This window comes from Peromyscus leucopus, chromosome 19 (assembly GCF_004664715.2).
Source record: "Peromyscus leucopus breed LL Stock chromosome 19, UCI_PerLeu_2.1, whole genome shotgun sequence".
Taxonomy (NCBI): domain Eukaryota; kingdom Metazoa; phylum Chordata; class Mammalia; order Rodentia; family Cricetidae; genus Peromyscus; species Peromyscus leucopus.
This window is the reverse complement of record NC_051079.1, coordinates 991,207-1,013,927: the sequence shown is the minus strand read 5'-3', so window position 1 is coordinate 1,013,927 and position 22,721 is coordinate 991,207. Positions and strand designations below refer to the sequence as shown.

At 40.4% G+C, this 22,721-nt stretch overlaps 1 protein-coding gene across 1 annotated transcript in view; it reads right to left on the bottom strand.

The window, feature by feature from the left end:
* Nucleotides 1-22,721, bottom strand: part of Greb1l (GREB1 like retinoic acid receptor coactivator) — a 248,203-nt gene that overhangs the window by 105,047 nt on the left and 120,435 nt on the right. Inside the window, exons 3-4 of the mRNA XM_028876702.2 lie at nt 9,727-9,886; nt 9,332-9,529 (exon numbers count right to left, since the gene is read on the bottom strand). Of these exons, the coding sequence (XP_028732535.1) occupies nt 9,332-9,529; nt 9,727-9,883 (355 nt within the window). The 5' untranslated portion in view covers nt 9,884-9,886. The remainder of the gene's footprint in view (nt 1-9,331; nt 9,530-9,726; nt 9,887-22,721) is intronic.

Here is a 22,721-nt window from a genome sequence, read left to right as displayed (position 1 = left end):
TGAATACATAAGGAACTCAAGAAATTAGACATCAAAATGCCCAACAGTCCAATTAAGAAATGGGCTTTAGAACTAAACAGAGAATTTTCAACAGAGGAAACTCAAATGGTTAAAAGACATTTAAGGAATTGCTCAACATCCCTAATCATCAGGGAAATGCAAATCAAAACAACTCTGAGATACCACCTTATGCCTGTCAGAATGGCTAAGATCATAAATACTGAAGACACCTTATGCTGGAGAGGATGTGGAGCTAGGGAACTCTCCTCCACTGCTGGTGGGAATGCAAGCTTGTATAACCACTTTGGAAATCAATATGGCGCTTTCTTAGAAAATTGGGAATCAATCTTCCCAAAGATCCAGCTATACCACTCTTGGGCATATACCCAAGAAATGCTCAATCATACCACAAGAGCACTTGCTCAGCTATGTTCATATCAGCATTGTTTGTAATAGCCAAAACCTGGAAACAACCTAGATGCCCTTCAACTGAAGAATGGATAAATAAAATGTGGTACATATACACAATGGAATACTACTCAGCAGAGAAAAACAATGACATCATGGGGTTTGCAGGCAAATGGATAGATCTAGAAAAAATCATCCTGAGTGAGGTAACCCAGACTCAGAAAGACAAACATGGTATGTACTCACTCATAGGAGTATACTAGATGTGGAACAAGGATGACTCACATCACCAGGGAGGCTACCTGGAAAACAGGACCCCAAGAAAGACACGGGGATTGCCCAATGACGGAGAAATGGATTAAGATCTACATGAACAGCCTGGACATGAGTGGGGGTAATGAAGGGCAAGGGTCGAGGGAAAGAGAGCTTGGGGGAGCAGGAGATCCCAGCTGGATCAAGAACAGAGAGGGAGAACAAGGAATAGGAGACCATGGTAAATGAAGACCACATGAGAATAGGAAGAAGCAAAGTGCTAGAGAGGCCCACAGAAATCCACAAAGATGCCCCCACAATAGACTGCTGGCAATGGTCGAGAGACAGCCTGAACTGACCTACTCTGGTGATGGGATGGCCAAACACCCTAATTGTCATGCTAGAAACCCCATCCAACGACTGAGGAATCTGGATGCAGAGATCCACGGCTAGGCCCCGGGTGGAGCGCTGGGAATCTAATTAGTGAGAAAGAGGAGGGTTTATATGAGCGAGAATTGTTGAAACCAAGGTTGGATAAAGCACAGGGACAAATAGCCAAACGAATGGAAACACATGAACTATGAACCAATGGCTGAGGGGCCCCCAACTGGATCAGGCCCTCTGAATGGGTGAGACAGTAGATTGGCTTGAACTGTTTGGGAGGCATCCAGGCAGTAGGACCAGGCCCTGGGCTTGTTGTATGAGTTAGCTGTTTGAAACCTGGAGCTTATGCAGGGACACTTGACTTGGCCTGGGAGGAGGGGACTGGACCTGCCTGGACTGAGTCTACCGGGTTGATCTCAGTCCTCAGGGGAGGCTTTGCCCTGGAGGAGGTGGGCTGGGGGGAAGGGGAGAGGGGCGGGAGGGGGGAGAACAAGGGAATATGTGGCTGATATGTAGAACTGAATTGTATTGTAAAATAAAATAAAATAAAATAACAAAAAACAGTGTATGGCCTTTCATCCAACATATGCAGAGAGAGTAAAACTAGTCAAGTGAGCTCACAGTTCATTTAGACAAAGACTGTTATCGTTGTGTAGTCTTTACTATCATACAATTTCACATTGTTTTCAGCTATACTGATACACTGTTTAATTCATATGTGTAATGGTCTGCTGTTTAAAGTTTGGAAGCTCAGGTAAACACAGAAAGGTAATTTTACTAATGCATCCAAATATGCTCTTTGGGTATATTAAGTTCAATTTCTCGCCCTTACTCATTCAGACATCTCCCCTTCATAAGGAGCCACTGGCCGCTGACAGCTTCTAGGGAGGGAGATTCTTTTGTTAGTGTGCTCTCATTGAGTGTGCTCTCATTGAGTGTGCTTTCATTAGTAAGCCACCCATGTTCCAGTGTTGTGGCTCCACGTAACACACACAGGTGAAGCACTACCTGAATTTAGTGGGTTACCAGAAAAGAAAGACATGAAGTTGGTAGTGGGACACACTGGGGACATTAGAGGGGGAAGTGGGAAAGTGGATATAAGCATATCTCATTGTACATATTGTATGAAATTCTCAAGAATAAAGAAAGCTATAATTTTAAAATTATAGTATTAGAAATGGGAATATACTTTAGTAGTAGAGTGATATAACATGTGCAAGGCCCTAGTTCAATTCCTAGTACACACACACACACACACACACACACACACACACGTACACACACACACATGTACACACACACACACACACATATATACACATACACAAAATCAGTAAAATTATATAAAATGCATCAATATGATTTTAGACATCAAAAAATTAATGCTTGCTTTGTTTTATTTGTAGCTCACTATGTAGCTCTGGTTGGTCTAGAAATCGCTACATAGAACAGGCTGGCTTTGAACTCACAAAGATCCACCCGTCTCTGCCTCCCAAGAATTGGAAATTAATGTTATAAAGATTTTAAAAAAAATAGTAATTATGATTCAGCCTAAATTTTATCACATAGAGCAAAAAAATATAAAAAATGTGGAAATGAATTTCTATATCCCTTTAATCCCCAAATATATAAATTGCATAACTTAGGTATTAGATGTAGATTGAGGGCTGGGAATATAGCCTAATCTGGTTGAGGTCCTGGTTCTAGAGCCAGAACAGGGAGAGGGTGGAGGGAAAGAGGAGAGTTTAGACTGTTTTTTAAATGCTGAAAACATTTAAATCCATTTGTCTCTCCTAAAACAAAGTATAATCTTTTATTTTGAATTTTCAACAACATACATATTTTATTCATCCAACTTAAAGTTAAACTACAACTATTAAATCATAAACTGTAGACAGCTGTTGTATAGCATAAATATCAAAGAGTATGTTAATGTACTGGTCAGTCTAGAATAAGTGCTTTCTACTTGAGGTTAAAATTTTTATCATATGTTATGCAATGAAAGAATTATTTAAAAATGCTTGAGGAGTTCAAAAGAGCCTTACTAAAAGAGATTTGTGACTAGGAAGATTGAGGGATGCTAAAATATTCTAATCTTTTCAATATGTAAGTGAGAGAAGAGCCCAGGAAGGTTAACCAAGTGTCCTGAGGCCAAACAGCCATAAACCAACAAAGAGGACACCACAACCCAGACTTCTAACTCCACTTGGGGTGTCCCTCAACCTCCAGGCCTCTTGCTGGCTGTAAAGGCACATGCCTAAAATTCTACAACTCTGGATACTAAGGCAGCAAGACCTTGAATTCAAGACCAGCTTGGGACAGAGAGTGAGACTCCATCTCACAACCAAATAAAAAGGAAGACCAAAATCAGAAACAACAGGACACCACCACCAAAACCCAGAAAAAAAGTGGGCTGAGGAGATGGCTTGTTAAGAACACTTATGCTCTTATAGAGGACCCCAGTTCAGACCCCACATGGCAGCTCATTACAGTCCACAACGCCAGCTCCTGGGAGAATCTGATGCCTTCTTCTGGCCTCTTTGGGTACCAGGCACTCATGTGGTCACACACACACATGCACATATACATGCAGACAAACACAAACATGTAAATAAAGAATAAACAGCTCTTAGAAATCAACACTAGAGTAAGTGCTTCTGATTTGTCCATGCTTTCCCTGACTCCAACACAGGACACCGCACTACGACCTCTTGGTTTTGTCACTGCTCACTGTCCCCACTGTGCCCCTTTTAGGCTAGATTCTGTGGGGCATTTGAAATGACATCCCGTGTCAACCATGACTGTCAGCATCCACATCTCATGCCAGCTACTCAGGAGGCTGCGGATGCTGAGACCAAGAGTTTAGAACATAATGTTTCTTTTTTCTTCTCTCCCTCCCACCCCAGGCCAAAGGTCTATGTCAGGTGTCTTCTTCAGCTGCTCTCCACCCTATCATTTTGAGCTATTCTCAGACTGACTAACTGGCTAGACTGTGAATCCAGCGAATCCCAGGGTTACACAGACGGGAACCTGACTGAGCCTGGTTTGTACTATGGGTGCTGAGAATCTGAACTTCATGCATACAGCTGCACTCCACTGACGGAACCATCTCCTGAGTCCAAAGAGTGGCACTTCGGATGAGATTTCTCTCACCGCAAAGGGGCAGGGAAACTATCTGGTGCCTGACTAAACACAGAATTAGAAGGTATAGTGTGGAGAACGCCACAGAAAGTACGATTTTTTTTTAAACGAAAGAACTATTATTTCAGAGTGATTTCAGGGGCAAAATGAAAACTAGATAATTCATTTAAATGAAGAAACGGGAACAGCTTTTAGTATGGCAGACTTGGGGGTTCCCATTTATGGCGGGAGGATAGAGGTCAAAAGTGATCATTAAATAGTGCATGGACTCTGTAAGAAGCACACTTTCTAGACTTTGTTTCTTACACATATTGGCACCTGAGACCATGAAAAGATAAAATGTGGAGGAATGTCTGTGAAAAGGGTGCAAGAACCAAGGCCACGAGCTTCTTGTCTGAAATGGGGACTTTTTAAACAACATTCAGGAGTCTTGTTATAACACAAAACAGAAAACAGATATCCACAAGGATAGACATAAATGGTTGAACAAAGAGTAAATGGTGGAGAAGAAATTAATCTCTATGAGGTAAACTTCTGATAAACATATGTAGCTACTTTGCTCACAGGATATGGTGCGTAACTACTGGATGTGTGCATTTCTTCCACAGCATGGGGATCTGGGGGCAGGGAGAAGACACTACTTCAGATAACTAAGTTCAGCACCCAGTCAGTAACATGAGGTACTGATACTGGGCATTGTTAGAATAATGTGGCATTCCACCTCTGTGATCTTCATCCAGACCCATGATCTCTGAGTCATCAGAAGAAAAATAAACTCTTCCAATAAAGGGGTTTCTTACAAGATCCTTGACTAATATTCCTAAAATTGCCAGGGCCATCAAAACCAGAAAAAAAAAAATAAGAAAATGTCACAGCTAAGAGGAACCTAAGGAGATCATACAATTAAATCTGGTGTAATATTCTTGATAGGACCCTGGCTCAGAAAATGACATTAGATAAAAGCAAGGAACCAAAGTAAATCACAGACTTGACTGTTAAAGTTAATAAAACTATATGAGCACTAACTCATTAGTTGTAACATACATGCTTCCTATACTATGCTATTCACAGGAGAAATTGTGTATTTATAGAAATCAAACTTCAGGCTTGCATTTTCTAAAAGTGTAAAACTGCTCCTAAAAATAGTCTTTAAATACTTTTCTTCTAGTTACTTGCCAACACAGCCTCAGGCAATTTAATTAAAATTGGTGGGGTGGGAAGAGGAAGCATCACCAAGGCTAGTGTAGGGTCAGGAGGGAATCAGTTCATGGCCAAAGATGGCCACAGAATCAAAGGGAAGTTACTAAATCCAGTTTGTAGTTATCCTGAAAATTCTGAAGTTCACCTGCCAAGGACCTGGTGTTTTACTGTAAACATATCCTGACTGTTTCCTCTAAATCCTCATTGTCAGGAGTTAGCACAGCTAATTAAACACATTATAGATCAGAGATCCCCAAAGAAAGAAAAAATATTATGTTAAGAGCAATGTTTATGGTTTCTTTTCTAACTGAATATAAGCTGTGGTTAGCTACAGAAGCCATGAAACGTGACTGGATTTCCAGACCAACAAGATTCCAGCAACCCTCATGGCAGAGAAGTAACTCTGAAAGGTGAATGTGGCCATTCCTCCGAGCCCACTGGATCCCTGCGGAGCCCGGAAGGCTCTGGGCTGCTGCTGTACACAAGAAGACAGCTGCTCCTGCCGGTGGACAACTTGCTTTGCAAACTTGCTTCCAAAATCACTTCGTTCTGAGAGCAAAAATGAAGGTTGCTCTCCTGCTCATGCTCTTTTGAGACAAATGATTTTAATTAAAACACTGTGGTGCTGATAGCAGAGAGCCCTTCTTTATAAACTTCAACTGCATTTTCTTAAGAAAACAGCCAATGCTTTAACTTCATAGAAAGGGATTTGCATTCTCCAATTATCTCCAGCTTGAAGGCCGCAGAGTAAATAAAAAGGGGAAAGGCATGCTCACTGACACAGCAGTAAACCCACTAAAGTAATGAAAGTGGCTTTCAGGGGCCTAGAATCTGGCTGCTCTTCACCTGCGTAGACAATCAACTGCCTCCCAGCAGGGTAGGAACCTACTCTAGTCCAATAATTTACATAAGGAATTAGCAACCAAAATTTACCTATGAATGGCAGCCCATCAGATGTTAAGTGTCTGCTTATCTAAATTGCCTCTAAAAATAGCTTTACAGTCCCTTAAGCCTTGGCAAACAGAGGATTCCCCAGGAACTGGAAGATGGTGTTCTCAAACAAGGCCATCATTCTATTGCCGGGTTTCAATGCTGGTTTTGTAAGTACAACTTTAGGGCTGCTTTCCCTTTGAGCAGGAAAATTATTAGAACAATCTCCAAGTGAACAGAATTGATAATACTATGTGAAATATAAAATACCAGGTTATACACAACTTTTTATTGTAAACGACATCTCATGGGGGAGTTAAGCAGAGACATGAACAATGACCTCCAGTATGAGTGTTTTTAGAAAGTGTTGGATTTGAATCTTCTGCTTTGGTGGAGACAGTTCTTTATTCTCAGAAAAACTGCCCACCTTTACCTTTAAAATCACCATATCCCTTTTGGGACTGAGGTAAAAGGATCACCCCAAATTCTATAGCTACAGCGTGAGTTAAAGGTCAGCCTGGGTTAGAGTGAGATCCTGACAAATATCCAGAATGTATCCTAACGTTGTGGAGTTTTAATTGTTGTTTTGTTTATTTGCTTTCTTTGAGACAGATTCTCACTATGCAGCTATGACTGTCCTGGAGTTCACTATGTATATCAAGCTGTCCTCAAACTCACAGAGATCTACCCCCTCTGCCTCCCAAGTGCAGATTAAAGGCATAATTATTTTTAGGATATCAAGTTCATATTTTGGTAGCTATGAAATACCTTTTCAAAATCCCTGTTTATAAATACCACCACTACTATACTGAAAACATACCCAGAGTACAAAAGGACAGGGAAAATGCTCTTCCACACTTTGAGAAAAAAAAAAAATTGGTTATTTCAAAATCCTTCCCTAAAGTTTTTACTCTGATTCTATGTAATTATCACATGTAATTAGGTCCTCAATGAGACACCATCATTTTAAACACTGCTCAATGTCATTTGTTACCTGACTGCACAGTTGAAGAGAAGATGTAACATAAATACATATATCAAGTAAACAGCAACACAATGCTGTCACTGTCCACATCTCATGGGTTTAAAGGCTTATGGTACATCAATAATGAGTAAACACTAGACACCATACCAAGTCTGGGCAAAAGAACAATCACATGTGGAAGCAAATCCCTGGAAGTAATGTGTGTGGGCAGGCCTAACGTGAAGAACACCAATGGACACACCTTCTAGGGATACTTGTGAACTACAAAAGAATTATTCAGGTCTCTTCTGGCTCGAGGATCTGGATCCCTCTATGGGTTGTCAGATTCTCAAGGAAGTAGGAAATCAAAAGAAAATGAACTCCCAAATAAGCCAACTATGTTTCTGGCTTCATCTGGATGAGGCTTTAATTTACACGAAATTACTCGTTCTCCAAGCGTTGTCAGGAAATTGTCCTGAGATCTGGAACCTTCTTCTTCCCCTCCCCCATGTCTCCTCAAGGTTTTCATGCTCTGACACCATGCAGATTAATGTCAGTCAGCCGGAATATAAAAATACATACCCCACATACTAATTAGGTGGCTGATCAGAACATAGCCACACGATAAAGGGAAGAAATCAGAGTTACAGTTGGGATAGCACTGAAACCACAAACAATGAGCACGTTAGAAACCAGGGTTCAAAGTGTGGTGGGAAATACAGCTGAAGTGCACAGCCAGAATGAGATTGCCAGCTGGTGTGCTGCCGGACATCTTTAACCACAGCACTAGGGAGGCTAAATCAACAATCTCTGTGAGTTGGAGGCTCTATAGAGTGAATTCCAGGCCAGCCTCAAAAAACTGAGGGGGTGCGGGGAGGAAGGATGGGAAGGAGTGAAGGAGGGAAGAAGGACAGGAGGGGATGAGAGAGAGAATCAAATTACTTACATTTTATACTGTATAACCAAATTTTACATTTATGATATTTATAAAAGGTTTATATTTTACCTCTGCTCTCAGTGAGTATAGCTGTAGGGCCAGTGAGATGGCTAAGTAGCCAAAGCTGCCTGCCAGCAAGCATGACCATCTGAGTTTGATCCCTGGCATCCCCAGGGTGGGAGGAAAGAGTCTACTCCTGCAAGTTGTCCTTTGATGCATGGGTGTGCCATGGCTCATGCACACTTACCCACACATGCAACATACATACAAGACATAAATAAATGCAATAAAAATGTTGTAGGTAGATGTAGTCAAGGCATCTAGGATCTCTATTACTATCTTGGAAGTGGACTAAAAGGAGAAGAAAGATGAAATATTGTTTTTTTTTTTTTTTTTTTTTTTTTTTTTTTTGAGACAGGGTTTCTCTGTGTAGCTTTGCGCCTTTCCTGGAATTCACTTGGTAGTCCAGGCTGGCCTCGAACTCACAGAGATCCGCCTGGCTCTGCCTCCCGAGTGCTGGGATTAAAGGCGTGCGCCACCACCGCCCGGCTGAAATATTGTTTTAATAAAAGCTCATGAGACAATAAATTCTTACAGAGTACTAGAGAAGCTTTGACCTTTGAACTTGCATTTGCACAGATCCTCTCAATGAATTCATTCAACTGTGAACCTCAGTCTCCTATCTACAAGAGGGAGTGGGGCTTGTGTTTCCTGTAAACAACTGTTGTGAACCCTTAAGAGTCCATAGGGATGAGGATATTGTTGTGTGATATTTTGATCACATTCTGACAATAAAGTTTGCTTTGAATCAGAGGGCAGAGCTGGCTACTAGATGACCAAAATTTAGAGAGGTTCTCAGCCCTGTTGGATGGAGGAACAACAGAGATAAGAGACCAATGGTAGCTGCTCCGCCACTTCTCTGATCATTCAGGTTCTTACTCCGATATCTGACTTCCACATTTTTGTTGATAAAGGATAATTAGATAAATGCATCAAGATTTAGTCACTCATTCCTTCCAACAACAACTGGTGTCCAGCCTTGAAAACCACATGGAAAGATTGGAAACAGGCCAGATGAATACAAAGCTGAAAAGAATTCAAAAGTGCAAACCTACCATCTGTAGTGCAAGATCCTTCTGGGGCAGGTTTTTGTGAATAGGGAATTGGTGGGCTGTTTGAGTCAGACATTTCTTCTTCATCGTCATCATCTTCCATTTCATTAATTGCTACATTGTTAGAAAAATCCAGGCTGCCATTTTGAGTGTAGCGGTGTACTAGATCCTTATCTAGGTCCTCCACCTTGGGTTTGACATCTGGGTAAGCAAAGAAACAAATGCAAATTTAATTTTTAAAAATGATGCTTAAGGAAAAAAGGTTACAAGAGAAATTCTCAAAGATATTTTTGAGGAGGGTGAGACTAGCATTTTTAATAGTTGTTTGAGTTCCCAGGATTTAGAATTCTCACTTCTTTTGAAAGGGGTCTAGAAATGCATGCAATTGAGAAACTTACCTGCAGATGAGAAAGGATGCTGATCCGGGTCCAGGTAGAGCTGGGAAAAGATTGGCCGTGGCACTACACTACTACATCTGAGCGAGGCTTCTATGGAATTGTGTAGAGCTTCCTCAAATCTAGCAGATTTCAGTTGCCCAGCATATGAGTTCCCCATGGTCTGTACCAGCACATCCCAAAGAAAAAGAGGAAGGAAAAAGTTGTGTTAGATGTTTATGTCCTAAAATTACATGTATGGAGCTGGAGGGATGGCTTAGCTGTTAAGGGTATAGGCTGTTCTTGCAGAGGCCCTGGGTTTGTTTCCCAGCACCCACATGGTGCTTCATAACCATCTGTAACTCCAGATCCAGGGGACCTGATGCCCTCTTCTGGCCTCCATGGGCACTGCACATACATTCATGCAGGTAAAAACTCATACATATAAAAATAAAAATAATCAAAAGAAAATTTAAGTATATGTCTGGCAAATATAAACTATATCCATATAGCTATGAACTGTATGAAATACATTCTTAAATCTAGCTGGCAAGATGGCTCAGTGGGTAAAATTGGTTGCTGCCACATGGAACTCACATAGTAGAAGGAAAGAACAAGGAACTCCTGTAAGTTGTCCTCAGACCTCCACATGTATGCTGTGTCATACACAGGGCAGCACATGGTGCAGATATGCATGTGTGCACACTCACACACACTCACACACACACATAAAAAAGAAAAGAAAAAACTTTTATATTAAAAAAAGATATTTAGTGCAAGTTATCTGTTACATTGCTTATGATTTTGGTCTTTACAGTCAAGACCCATCTCAGCCCCTTTAGAAGATCTCTGATGGGATAAAAGGGTCGATTATTGAATCTACTCTGGAAAGAAAAAGGGAGAATATGGATATGATAAGATAAAAAGGTAGATTATTGAATCTACTTTTAAAAAGCAATTACTAGTTTTAAATATTTTACATTGAATTGGATTTTTGTATATTGTATACAAATTGTGTATATTGATACAAAGTTGAGATTATTTTTGTTGGAACATACAGTACATATAATTCTACTCTTGTTCAAGGTATTGTACCTATACAGCTCATTTAACAATGTAATGCAATTTTCTAGTCCTTGAAAATTACTATTACAAAGTTAGACACTGGGCAAGAAATGTCCTTGCCTTGACTGCTGTCAGTATGCTGTCCAAATGGACAAGCTGGACACAAAATAAAGGACTGCCGAACTTTGACAAGACAAGGTAGGACAGCTTTTCAGAAAATCCTCCTTCACAGATAAGTCTGTCAGATATGCTAGGCCTGTAAGCTGAAGGTGGATGCCTCAACGCTGCAGAGAAATCTTAAATGACTGTCCACATAGCCAGCTGTTTCTGTCATTTCTTACATTTTTTGGAAGTCACTTGTTTGCACTTCCTGCTTACTTAGGTAATATTATTTCCTTCTTGGGATTATATAGTTATAATTATAGTTTTCCTTGTTAACAAAATCAGAAAAGAAACTCACTGAAGAGGTGTAAGTTCCAAAGTCATCAAAAGATAGTTTTTGGTTGGTAATACAAGTTAGGACAAAAAGTAAGTTAGGTACAACACTTTGGACTCATCAAAATAAAATAAATAATGGAGTATTGTCTCTGAATTTGTCAAATGTTTATGGACTTGGACATTGTTAATGTAATTCTTGACTGTATATATTGTATATAGTTATTGTACTTATTGTATATAGTTTTTATTTAGTTATATAACCTTTTATTATTTTAGACAAAAAGGGGAAATGTGGTGATATTTTGAACAAATAAAATTTGCCTGAAGATCAGAGGACAGGACAAGCCACTAGATTAGACATAGAGGCAAGGCAGTGGTGGCACCCATCTTTAATCCTAGCACTCGGGAGGCAGAGGCAGAGATTGGTCTGGATTTCTGTGAGTTCAAGGCCACATTGGGCTACATGAAATTAATCCAGTCTAAAAGAACCAGGCAGTGAGTGGTGGCACACACCTTTAATTCCAGCACTTGGGATCACACACCTTTAGTCCCAGCACTAGGAAGGTTGAGACAGGAAGTGATGTGGCTGGGCAGAGAAAGGAATATAAGGCGGGACACAGGAGCTCTTGCTTTTTCAGGCTGAGGAGTTGGTGAGGTAAGAGGTGGTGGCTGTGGCTGCTCTGCTTCTCTGATCTTTCAGCTTTTACCCTGATATCTGGCTCTGGGTTTTTATTAAGACCAATTAGGATTTGTGCAACAGATCTCATAATTCAATAGTAATAAATGTTTTAGATCCAGCCTGTCCCAGTAAGGCAAGGTTACCCTGTCAATTATGAAGCCTAGCCTGCTGAACAATAGGAACATACCTTCCTCTCACAATTGGGCTACCACAACCTCTGATCAGCTCTTTCAGCAGCTTCAGAGTAAATATTTAATCACTGTTCCCTCTACCACCCTAGGGGAGGAAAAGACTCCTGGAGACACAAAACGAAAGTTTCATGATAATTAACCAATTCCTGAAAGCAAGACCCATGTCACTTATCCAAAGAACTCACTTCTGTTATTTATGTAAACTCATTGTTTCTTTTGTGTCATCTAAATTGTCTCCAGTATCCTTCAGTAAAGTGAACAACAATAAGTTTGAAGCCACAGCCTACATATACTTCTCATCACAGTATTCCTGTAGTGCTCTTTAGTCACAAAATGGATATAATTTTTAATTTTATAATTAAAAATTTTATAATTTTATAAATTATATAATAATAATAATTGCAATTTATTGAGTGCTAAGTAGTGGTTTGACCAATAATTTCCAAATGGTTCAGGAGCCCCATGACCCTTTCAGTGACCCATGAAATAAAAAACATTTTCAGGGCTGGAGAGATGGCTAAGGGGTTAAAAGCACTCTTGCAGATCACCCATGTTCAATTCCCAGCACCCACATGATGGCTCACAACCATCTGTAAGTCCAGCTCCAAGGTCTCTTCTGGCAGGCACATATGTAGTATGCAGACAAAATACCCAGACATATAAGATAAAATAAACATTATTTTTTCAAACTATTACTAAAGAATGTGTTTGCTTTATTTAAAAAATCCTCCATTCTGTCATATATACATAATGGAACTTTCCAGAATTTGAATAATGTGTGATATTATAGCTGACTGCAGAAGCAGATAAGCTATTATTCTACCTTTTCTTTGGCGGGGGGGAAAGCTATTTTGAAAAAGAGGTGATGGAATACATAGGACATGAAAGCAGAAGGCTGGCCGCTGACGGGTAAGGAAGGGGCCAGGCAGGGAGGGGCAGGAGTGAGGATGCAGGGGGCAGTGAGGAAGGCTACAAGAACAGAAGGTCATGAAATACACACACACTCACACTCACACTGACACACTCAAAAAAGCTGAGCCATAATGAAACCCAGTACTTTGTATACTAACTTAAAAAAACTTTTTTTTTTTTTTCGAGACAGGGTTTCTCTGTGTAGCTCTGGCTGACCTGGAACTTGCTCTGTAGACCAGGCTGGCCTCAAACTCACAGAGAGTCCCCTGCCTCTGCCTCTGGAGTGCTGGGATTAAAGGAGTGTGCCACCACACCACCCAGCCTAACTTAAAAATTAATAAAAAAAAAAGTTATTTTTTACATACACATACACACTATTTGTTAATATAGAGAACTGTCTTTTATTAATTTTGAAAATAAATATTTACAAAGTTGGTCAGTTTTAGTTCCTAACATATATAACCTATGTAGACAGAGCTCCAATGAGGTCTTTAGTAGCTCTTAGGAATATAAAAGGTGCTAAGATCAAAAGCTGAGAAGAACTGGGATGGAAGTGGACTGAGTGCTATGTAAGAATCCCTTACTCCTCAAGATGCTGAAGGAGGTTTGACCTCTTTTCACTTAACAAACTAAAAAAAACAAAACAAAACAAAGCAAGGTGGAGAGATGGCTCAGTTAAGAGCACCTAAGTTAGGTCCCAGCATACATGTTGGGGTTCCTCAATGGCTGTAAATCTAGCTCTAGGGGATGCGATACCCTTCTGGTAGCTGCCAGGGTCTCTGGCTCTGGCTCCTGGAACTTGCTCTGTAGACCAGACTGGCTTCAAACTCTCAGAGACCCACCTGCCTCTGCTTCTCACGTGCTGGGGTTAAAGGTGTGCACCACCATGCCTGGCTTCTCTCATGTCAAGACAGATAAGTTTGATATTGTTTTAGTTGTATTTCTTCCATTAAGGAGAGAGACAGATTTTATTCTCATCTTCAATGCCAACTCAGACAGACTCCGTGTGGGGAGTGCCTGAAGAATGAACTGAGAAGTACAGCAGGGGCCCTTAGGGAAGAGAGCCATGACCCAGTGTGCCGACAACACAAGTCCAGCTTCTCTCAGATCTCAAGAGCTCCACAGCAGATTGTGCTGTGTCCACGCTGCTCAAGCACAGAAGAGAAAGTTACAGCTCCTGTGACTGTGGTAGTGTGCCGTGTGAGCTCCAGTGTCGTGGGTGGGCTTCTCAGAGCCTCTTAGATACTCTACGATTTGGAGGAAAAGCCAAGTACTATTTGGCAACCTTCCTTTTAAACATGTTTTTATTTTATGTGTATGAATGTTTTACCCGCATGCATGTCCATTCATCACATGTGTGCCTGGTTCCAGGATGTCAGTTCTGGAGCTGAAGTTATAGATAGTTGTGAACCAGCATGTGGGTGTGGGGAATCAAACCCAGGTCTCTGAAAAAAGTCAGTGCTCTTAACTGCTGAGCCATCTCTTTAGTCCCAGCAACCTCTTTTATAGTAGCTAATAAAAAACAATTAGTATGAATTTAAAAGATGTGTTAATATCCATTAATTTAAACCAATTTCAGTGTTTTATAAAGAGAATACACCTAAAACACATAACATTTGACCAAAAGTTGGGTAACATATATACTATCCAATTTAAAATGGTAAGTGGAAGATAACCTACAGTCTGTCAAATGAAATTTGTTGTGAATCATTTGAGCTTTTGGCCAAGCCTTTATGACATCATATAAGTACATTAAACACTTAACTTGTCTAAAGCTCAAAGCAATTTGTTTTTTAATAGTAACACTTGATTAAAACAAGATGAGTGTTGGGAGAGAAATGGGCTGTGCATGGGTCTGTTTCAGTCAAAAGCCAACAGCTACTTTACCTTTCTTCTTTGCTAACAAGAGCAAACTACCAGGAATTAACCCCATGTCAACCACGGGGACGCCTTCCCCGGGTCGGTGGAGTAACTAAAGCACAAAGTCCCCTGAACCTGTCTCCTCTCAGCCCACTGCCAGTCTGACAAGTTAGCTGATGCTGCATATCTGGGAAACCTACATTCTCCAGGAGGTATTTCAGTCAAATAAAAAAATTACATAATCTTTACATTGTTTTTAGTGTGTTTTGCCTGAATGAATGTATGTGCACCACGTGCATGCTTGGTGCTGGCAGAGGTCTGAAGAGGCCACTGGATCCCCTGGAATTCAGGTTACAGATGGTTGTGAGCCACAGTGGGTGGCATAAGTGCTTTGAGCTACTGAACCATCCCTCCAACCCTCAAAGCACAAAATCTTAATTTGTTTAAGAAGTAAATGCCAGATTCATACACACAGGGAAAACAAATAAATGCTATGAATAAAGACATTGAATCAACATGGGAATCAGAAATGACCTTCACCATCATGTCCTCAAGTGGACACAAGTGTAAGAGGGAGTGCATTTTAAAATATGAAGGGTAATAGAACTGACCCAGGCCTTCTTTATCACTGACTGTGGAGTTATTCACCCTTGAAAGCCTGATGCCACTCAAAGAAGAGTGGAGTCCAAAGGAAGCCTTTTCAGTGTGACAGAGTACAAATACCACATGCAATATGTATATATGTCAGAAGTATTGCCATTCATCCCTGTAACTTGGGACCCCAACACCCGAGATAAGGGAACACCTGATAGAATGCCCGAGAGAATAAATGACTTCAGTTAGAAAATGGAGAAACACTTTGCAAAACTAGTCATTAAATCAAATGCAACAAGAAAGTAGGCATGGCACTGGCTTCCATATTACAGCCTCTCAGGTACTAACAGCTACCGCAGTGACACCGAGGAACCATCTAAGGAAGGGATGGCAGACAACGTAGACTAATTAACTGCTCGGAAGTGCAGATGGAGCCCACTACAAACCCTGGTACCATGGTTGAGTGCTTTCTGCTCTTGCCTTGCCCTTTTCTATAGAAATGAAGGCTGGGAGAGTGGGTGGGGTAAGTAGGCAGCATCTTTGTCTGGTGGCTTACAGGGGTGGTGACGAAGAGAAGCTGGAGAAAAAGTTCCAGCTATTGCTCCCAGACCTCTTAATTTTTTTCTCTCCTGCAAATGAAAAGGAAGACAGCATACTACTAAAAACTAACAGACTGTGTCAAAAACTATAGGTGTCCCCATGAATGGCTCCCACGGCCCAAAGACTAGAGGAATGAAGCACAGATCAAAGCATGTCTATAATTTTTGCTACTCAAGAAGAAAAGCAGAGTTCTTCTTAGAAAAACAAACAAAAACCAAAACAAAAACAAAACACCCAATTAACTGAGCACTATTAGAAGAAAAAGGAAGGAGGGGTGGTATATGATGCTCCTCTCTCAAAGTAACTCTGGTTGTTAGTGAGAGATTGTGTAAACAAAGATTTCCAGCTAATATTATGCAAAGAAGACTAGGTGTATAAAATAATCACTTTGCAACTACTAATTTAGTATTCGTGTAGGCAACAGTAATAGGGGAGGCCGTTAGGTAGAAGGCTGAGCTGAGCTTTAGAATGAAGAAGTTCAGCTGTCACCTCTTGAACCCATAGATTAAGTGCAGAGTCATGATGTGAGGTCGTGAGACACTGTGGACCTCCCCAAGGAGACAACATAAATGAAGCTCACATGCAGCCCAGGAAGTATCCAGCCAAGACATGTGGCAGATCTAGTCAGGTCTCAGAGGGAGCTGTGTGATGGATGAGTCACATAAACCACAGGGAACCGACAGAATCAGAACCTGGCTTCTGCCAAAGGCCAGGGTCATTCCAGTTTTAAATTAAGATTCAAATTTGAACTTTAAAAAAATGCCCATTTTTTTTCTGTATCAACATGTTGTTTGAAACAGAAAAAAGGTGAGAGTAGTTGCATGTAGTGGTGCACACCTATATAATCGCAGCACCTTGGAGGCTGAGGCAGGAGCATTGCCGACTTCAGGATAGTCTGGGATATATGGTAAGACTGTGGAGATATCTATCTATCTATCTATCTATCTATCTATCTATCTATCTATCTATCTATCTATCTATCTATCTATCTAGAGGTGAAGGTGAGATGTCCTTTTGATGGGGTGAATACAAGTGGGGTTTTTGTTGTTGTTTCTGTCTTGAGACTATTTTAAAGGCAGAATTTATTGACTATGTGATGGACATAGTACAGAAAAGCTTTGTGCAACTTACTAGATTTTTGTTTCTTCTGTCTTTACATTGTCAAGCACTTTCCACACTTGACACACCAGCCAGCTATCATTAGAGAATCACAAAGTCAAACACACAGGCTCTGGAATTGATTCCTGTCCTATGGTTTCCTGAGTGATACTGGCTACTTCATCTCTCATTTGTGAAACAGGGCTGAGACAGCCAATCTCCTAGTTTTTGTAAGAATAAATGAGATTTTGAATATATAAAGTTAAAATAGGGTCTGTACAGATCGTGTACATAAAGGGTTAGTAGTATAGTGGCCTTTTGTTGTGGTGTTTCAGCATTTGCTACATTAAGATTACTAAGAAAAGACCATTTCCTTTGAGCATGTTGGGTGCACAGTAGGTTTTAGGTCATGAACCCATCACACATAACTATCAATATAAAAGCTCCATAGCTGTTTTTACTATTATATATAACTCATTAAAACATTTTATATCACATAAACAAATCCTGAATAACTTTTGACACCAAGTGATACCCAACAGAGGAGTAGTAGAAGTGTTCTGTGTCTCTAACACCACTTTGTGGTGTCCATCAGCCACATGTAATGGCCGAGCACCTGAAATGTGGCTACTGTGACCTGGTGTCCATCAGCCACATGTGATGGCCAAGCATCTTATCTAACTGTACTTAATTTAAATATCTACATGTGTCAAGTAGCCATCTTACTAGTCATATGCAATGATTGGAGACAGTTATTTCTTAGGCTCAAAAAGGCTTGCTTATGCCCCAGTGATGTGACCTTGAACATGTCACTTCAGTTTTTTCAAGCTCTTCCAGCAATACACGTCTTTGATTTTGCAGGAGAAGAGGAAGTGCTGTTGTGTTGTATCTTATATGCTCTTTCTTACTAAAGATATTCATCCACAGGGTGGGGCTCAGTGGCAGAGCATGTACTCAGTAGAAGCCATGGGTTGGTTCTGTTGCTAGCACTAAGAGTGATAATGTGTGCCTCTCAGGCAAATAAACCAAGTTCAATTCTTATAAGTTCATATGGAGCTTCTAACCCCAAACTAAAAACAAATACACATTCACAGTTTGCTTTCTTAGCATTTTATTATCTACTTATACACTGATGCTGGATTGAAGCCCAGTCCACCTGTATGCTAAGTGTATGCTATACTACTGAGCTAAGTCTCAGCTTTTGTTTATTCTTTTGAATAGACATTTCTTACCCTTAATTATTTGTATTAGATGGGCTTAGTATTTGTTTAACTCCCTTATTTGATTGTGGGATTTGGGGGAGGGGTAGATATTTTGTGAAACCAGAATTGTGTAAAAGAGAGGGGGGAGATTGAACTTTTGTATGTCTTATCCAATTATGTATAAAGCAGATCTGAAGCAATACTATTTCTAAGCACATTCCAATAAAACACAAAGCTAAGGACACATTAAAATAAATGTGTTTTATTGTACTATTATCCATTCTCCTTACTGAAGGTCTGAAAAGGCAATTATATTAGAAGACAATGCTTGAAAAACAGCTGGGTGGTGGTGGCATATGACTTAATCCCAGCACTCAGGAGGCAGAGGCAGGCTGATCTCTGTGAGTTCGAGGCCAGCCTGAAAGTTCCACAACAGCCAGGGCTACATAGAGAAACTTTGTCTAGCGAAACCTAGTCTCGAAAAACCAAAGGGGGGAAAAGATAACACTTCAGCCTCTTTGTACACTTAGATTGGGGATGTCTATTTTGACAAGTTCTAAAGCTAAAAGTGCTAGAATTTTTTTTTAAAAAAAGAAGCCTTAGTAACTTGATTCTAAATTCTTAATTCTAACATTTTCTTTTTTTTTTGGTTTTTTTTGAGACAGGGTTTCTCTGTGTAGCTTTGCGCCTTTCCTGGAGCTCACTTGGTAGCCCAGGCTGGCCTCGAACTCACAGAGATCCGCCTGGCTCTGCCTCCCGAGTGCTGGGATTAAAGGCGTGCGCCACCAACGCCCGGCAAATTCTAACATTTTCAGTGGCTACACAAATGTCCTCAGTCACTACAGAGATAATCACTGTGGTATACCCAGTGAATTCATAGCAATAGGAGGCTGAAGCAGGTCACTGATTCACTCTGTAACAAAGGGACACAGTTTTCTGTAAAAGAAACGTATCTTGTCAGGACTCTCTGGAACTGACATAATTCCTGCATGACCCCCACCATGTCACCAGAGACCAATTTTTCAATAGGGAGAAAAGTCAATAATTGAGAGCAGAAAACATTGAATAATGAGAAAAGCTTCAAAGTGTGGCTCACCACATCCATCAGGACTGTCACGATTGGAGGATGGACTTCTGTGGGGATGAAGATTTGAATAAAGCTCTAGAGACAAAAACTAATTTCCTAAATGCAAATGTAATTTTAAAAGATGCTAGTAAAATGACTTTCGAAATGCCAACGATACGTGAAAGTAGAGCTGCAGAGGCTGAGATAGTGACAGTTTTCTTAATTTCTCTTATTTAACCATCTCCATCTGTTTTTTTTTTTTTAAAGATTGTTTAGAAAGTGAGCTATGTGCATTAACCCACTAGATGTATAAGTAACAACTCATTAAAGACTCCTATAGTTTGTTTGGTTTGAGGTGATGGTGGCTAATCTAATCTAGAAACAGGGCCCCCTTATCCTGCACTTGGGTAAGAATTGAAACAGTGCAAAGAGGGCTAAAGAAATCGAGGCTCAAAGCAAGAACAGCAAAATACAGGTACATCTAAGGCCAGCAAATCAAACTGCTTCAGAATCATCAAAATTTGATCATTTTTCTTAGACACTATCATCAAACATCTGCTTTTTTTCCAATCAGATGTGAGTTTGGGGCTTTGTACAAATGCACCTGATTGTGACAGAGCACGTTCTGATGTAATCTGAAGAACATTAAAAGAGGGGGAGGCCCAGCTGCACAGGAACAGAGCAAGTGAACCTCCTGTCAGTGCTGGAGTTCCTGCTTCCATCTGTCCCACCCTGCCCCCGCCCGTCCCCACTCCACCCCCACGTCATCAGTCTTTCGTTATCTTATTAACTCTGCTGATTACACTTGTCAGATTTGCCCAATTTCAATGCTACTTAAACAGCTGTGCGTTTTCTCTAGGCAATTATCAGTCACCACACTCAGGTTTCTAAATTAGCTGTTGAAAGGCACTTTAACCTTGAGAAAATAGATACTCATGTATATGTTCCTTGAATAAGAGTTATGACTAAAAAAAGTCACGTGCCTGTAGTTAATAAATACGTTAATTGCAACACTAATTTACAAATTAGTAAAGATGTTTAACAAGGCCTATCACACACCACGTGATTTTTTCTTTATTATACATATTGACACATATGCTTTCTTTCTATATCTGTACATATGCATAATGTAGTAGAACATCACATACTGCCAAAGCCCTACAACATTCTGCCATCAGTTCTCTGCCAGGAGGCTAACATCTTTAAAGGTATTCACAAAGCATCCAGCACTCTGAGGTCACTACTGAGGCAAGCAGACTGCTCACAACAGGCAGGTTCCCCACCCTCAGCTTCTCTGGCTCCTTTCCAAGACAGCATTCTTACTGTGCTGCCTGCCATTCTTTGCTGGTGCTGGAACAGAACTTCGCATGCTGGGCAAGCAAGCGCTCTACCACTGGACTATACAACAGATCATTTTTAATCTTGGCTCTGACATTGATTTTTTTCTTCTTCCTGACACAATATATATGAGAAAAAGAAAAAAATTTCAGGGAGAAGTGGAGGATTTGTGGTTATTCATTAGCTTATAGTCCCCTTCTATCAACTATTAACAGTTAAAATTAAAGGTCTGTAAGCCAGAGCTGTAGCTCAGTGGTTGAATGCACCAGGTCCTGAGTTCAATCCCCAGAGTCACATGTATACACAGAAAATGATAAGAATTAAAAAATTTTAAAAAACCTGTGAGCCAGAAACATACTTCATGTTTCATATATGCCCTTTATAAATAAATTAAAAGATAACCTTTTAGAGTTAGCAAGTTTTGGTATTTGAAAAAGGTTTAATAATAGTTTCCTGTGTGCAAGAACGGTCTGAAGCATGTAAGTTTGAAATGAATGCAACCAGCTCCCTTCCCCAGCATTCCCCTGCTTTCTGTCCCAAGAAAAGAAAAAGGCAATATTTCAACAGTGCAAAATTCTTCATTGTGACAGAAACATTAAAATGATAAATGTTCTGGAAGGCGAAGTACACTTCAAATCCTAACTATTCTTTCAGACCTATGCTGAGTCTAGCAGTCCTCGCCAACATTTGGTGAGGATTATCCTTCTGTTAGACAAAAGCTAGCGTTCCTCAGATAAATCAGGAGTTATTGCCATGAGACTCATAAAACCTTTTCACAACACAGATTTCCAAGGGAATCCTTGACGGTTTTAGGAGCCTGCTCCTTTTACTAAGTAACAAAATACACCCCATGGTGTCTCATGACCCCACTCAGCTGTCCTTTGACCTCTTCAATTGTTGAAGCCTAACGCCAGGGCCCACAGAATTTGCCTCCCATATCAAAAAGGCTAATGTTGCTTCCTCTTAGCACCTGGTGAAACAAAATGCAACAGTTCTCGCTCTCTGCTGCCTCCTCCCCTCCCTCTGACCATTTTCCAGATGTTAAACCAATACTGGGTTTCAGTGTCTTCGTGGTCATCACTAAGGAACAAACAGGGACTACGCTGAAGTGGCAATGACCCTCTTGTTCTCTCTGGCCTCAAAAGGATACAACAGGTCATAAAAGAGGAAAAGAACTTTGGCTTCCCCTGAAAACACCAGGCTATTTAAACACACTGTAGCTTCCAAAGTGGGAGAGAGAGTTTGGGGTATGTTTCTTCTATAAGCCAAGAGTCACCTAAAGCAGTCACCCTAAATTCTCAATTCCTAACAAGTTTATTTTTTTTTTCCATCTCAATTCTTAACAAGTTTTTTTTTTCCCCTGTTGATATTGGAAGAGGGTAAAACAGTATCACTCTTTCCCCCTCTGAATTAAAAACCTTCTAAAAATAAAGCCAGAAACATCTTATTAAACCTCTGTAACACATGTCTTGGAACAGTATCACATGAATTTTAAACATATGTGACCACTAAATACAGGTTGAGTTTTTTCTATATAACCAAGAACCTGGAAGTCTCTTATCAGACAACTGGAAAGAAAATTATAGTCACCAAAGAGGAACCAAAAAGTACATTCTTGGAGGGAGTGAGGGTAAGTATGGTCAAGACATAATAGATACATGGATGAAATTTTCAAAGAATAATAAAAAAAAGGAAAAAAAGATGCAAAAAAAATTGTAAAGAGATTTATTTTTATTTATGTGTATGTGTGTGCATGTCTGAGTGGGGATGCCATGTGTGGGGATGCCATGGGAGGCCTTCAGGGGTCCTTGGATCTCTTGGGGCTGTAGTTTCAGGTAGAGAACCTGATATGAGTGATGGGAAAACTTCAGTGCTCTAGAGAACCAATTAGTGAGTGCTTCTACCTACTGAGCCTTCTCTTTAGCCCTTGAATTCATATTTTTTCCAATTAATGTAGACAGGAAATACAGAGCTAG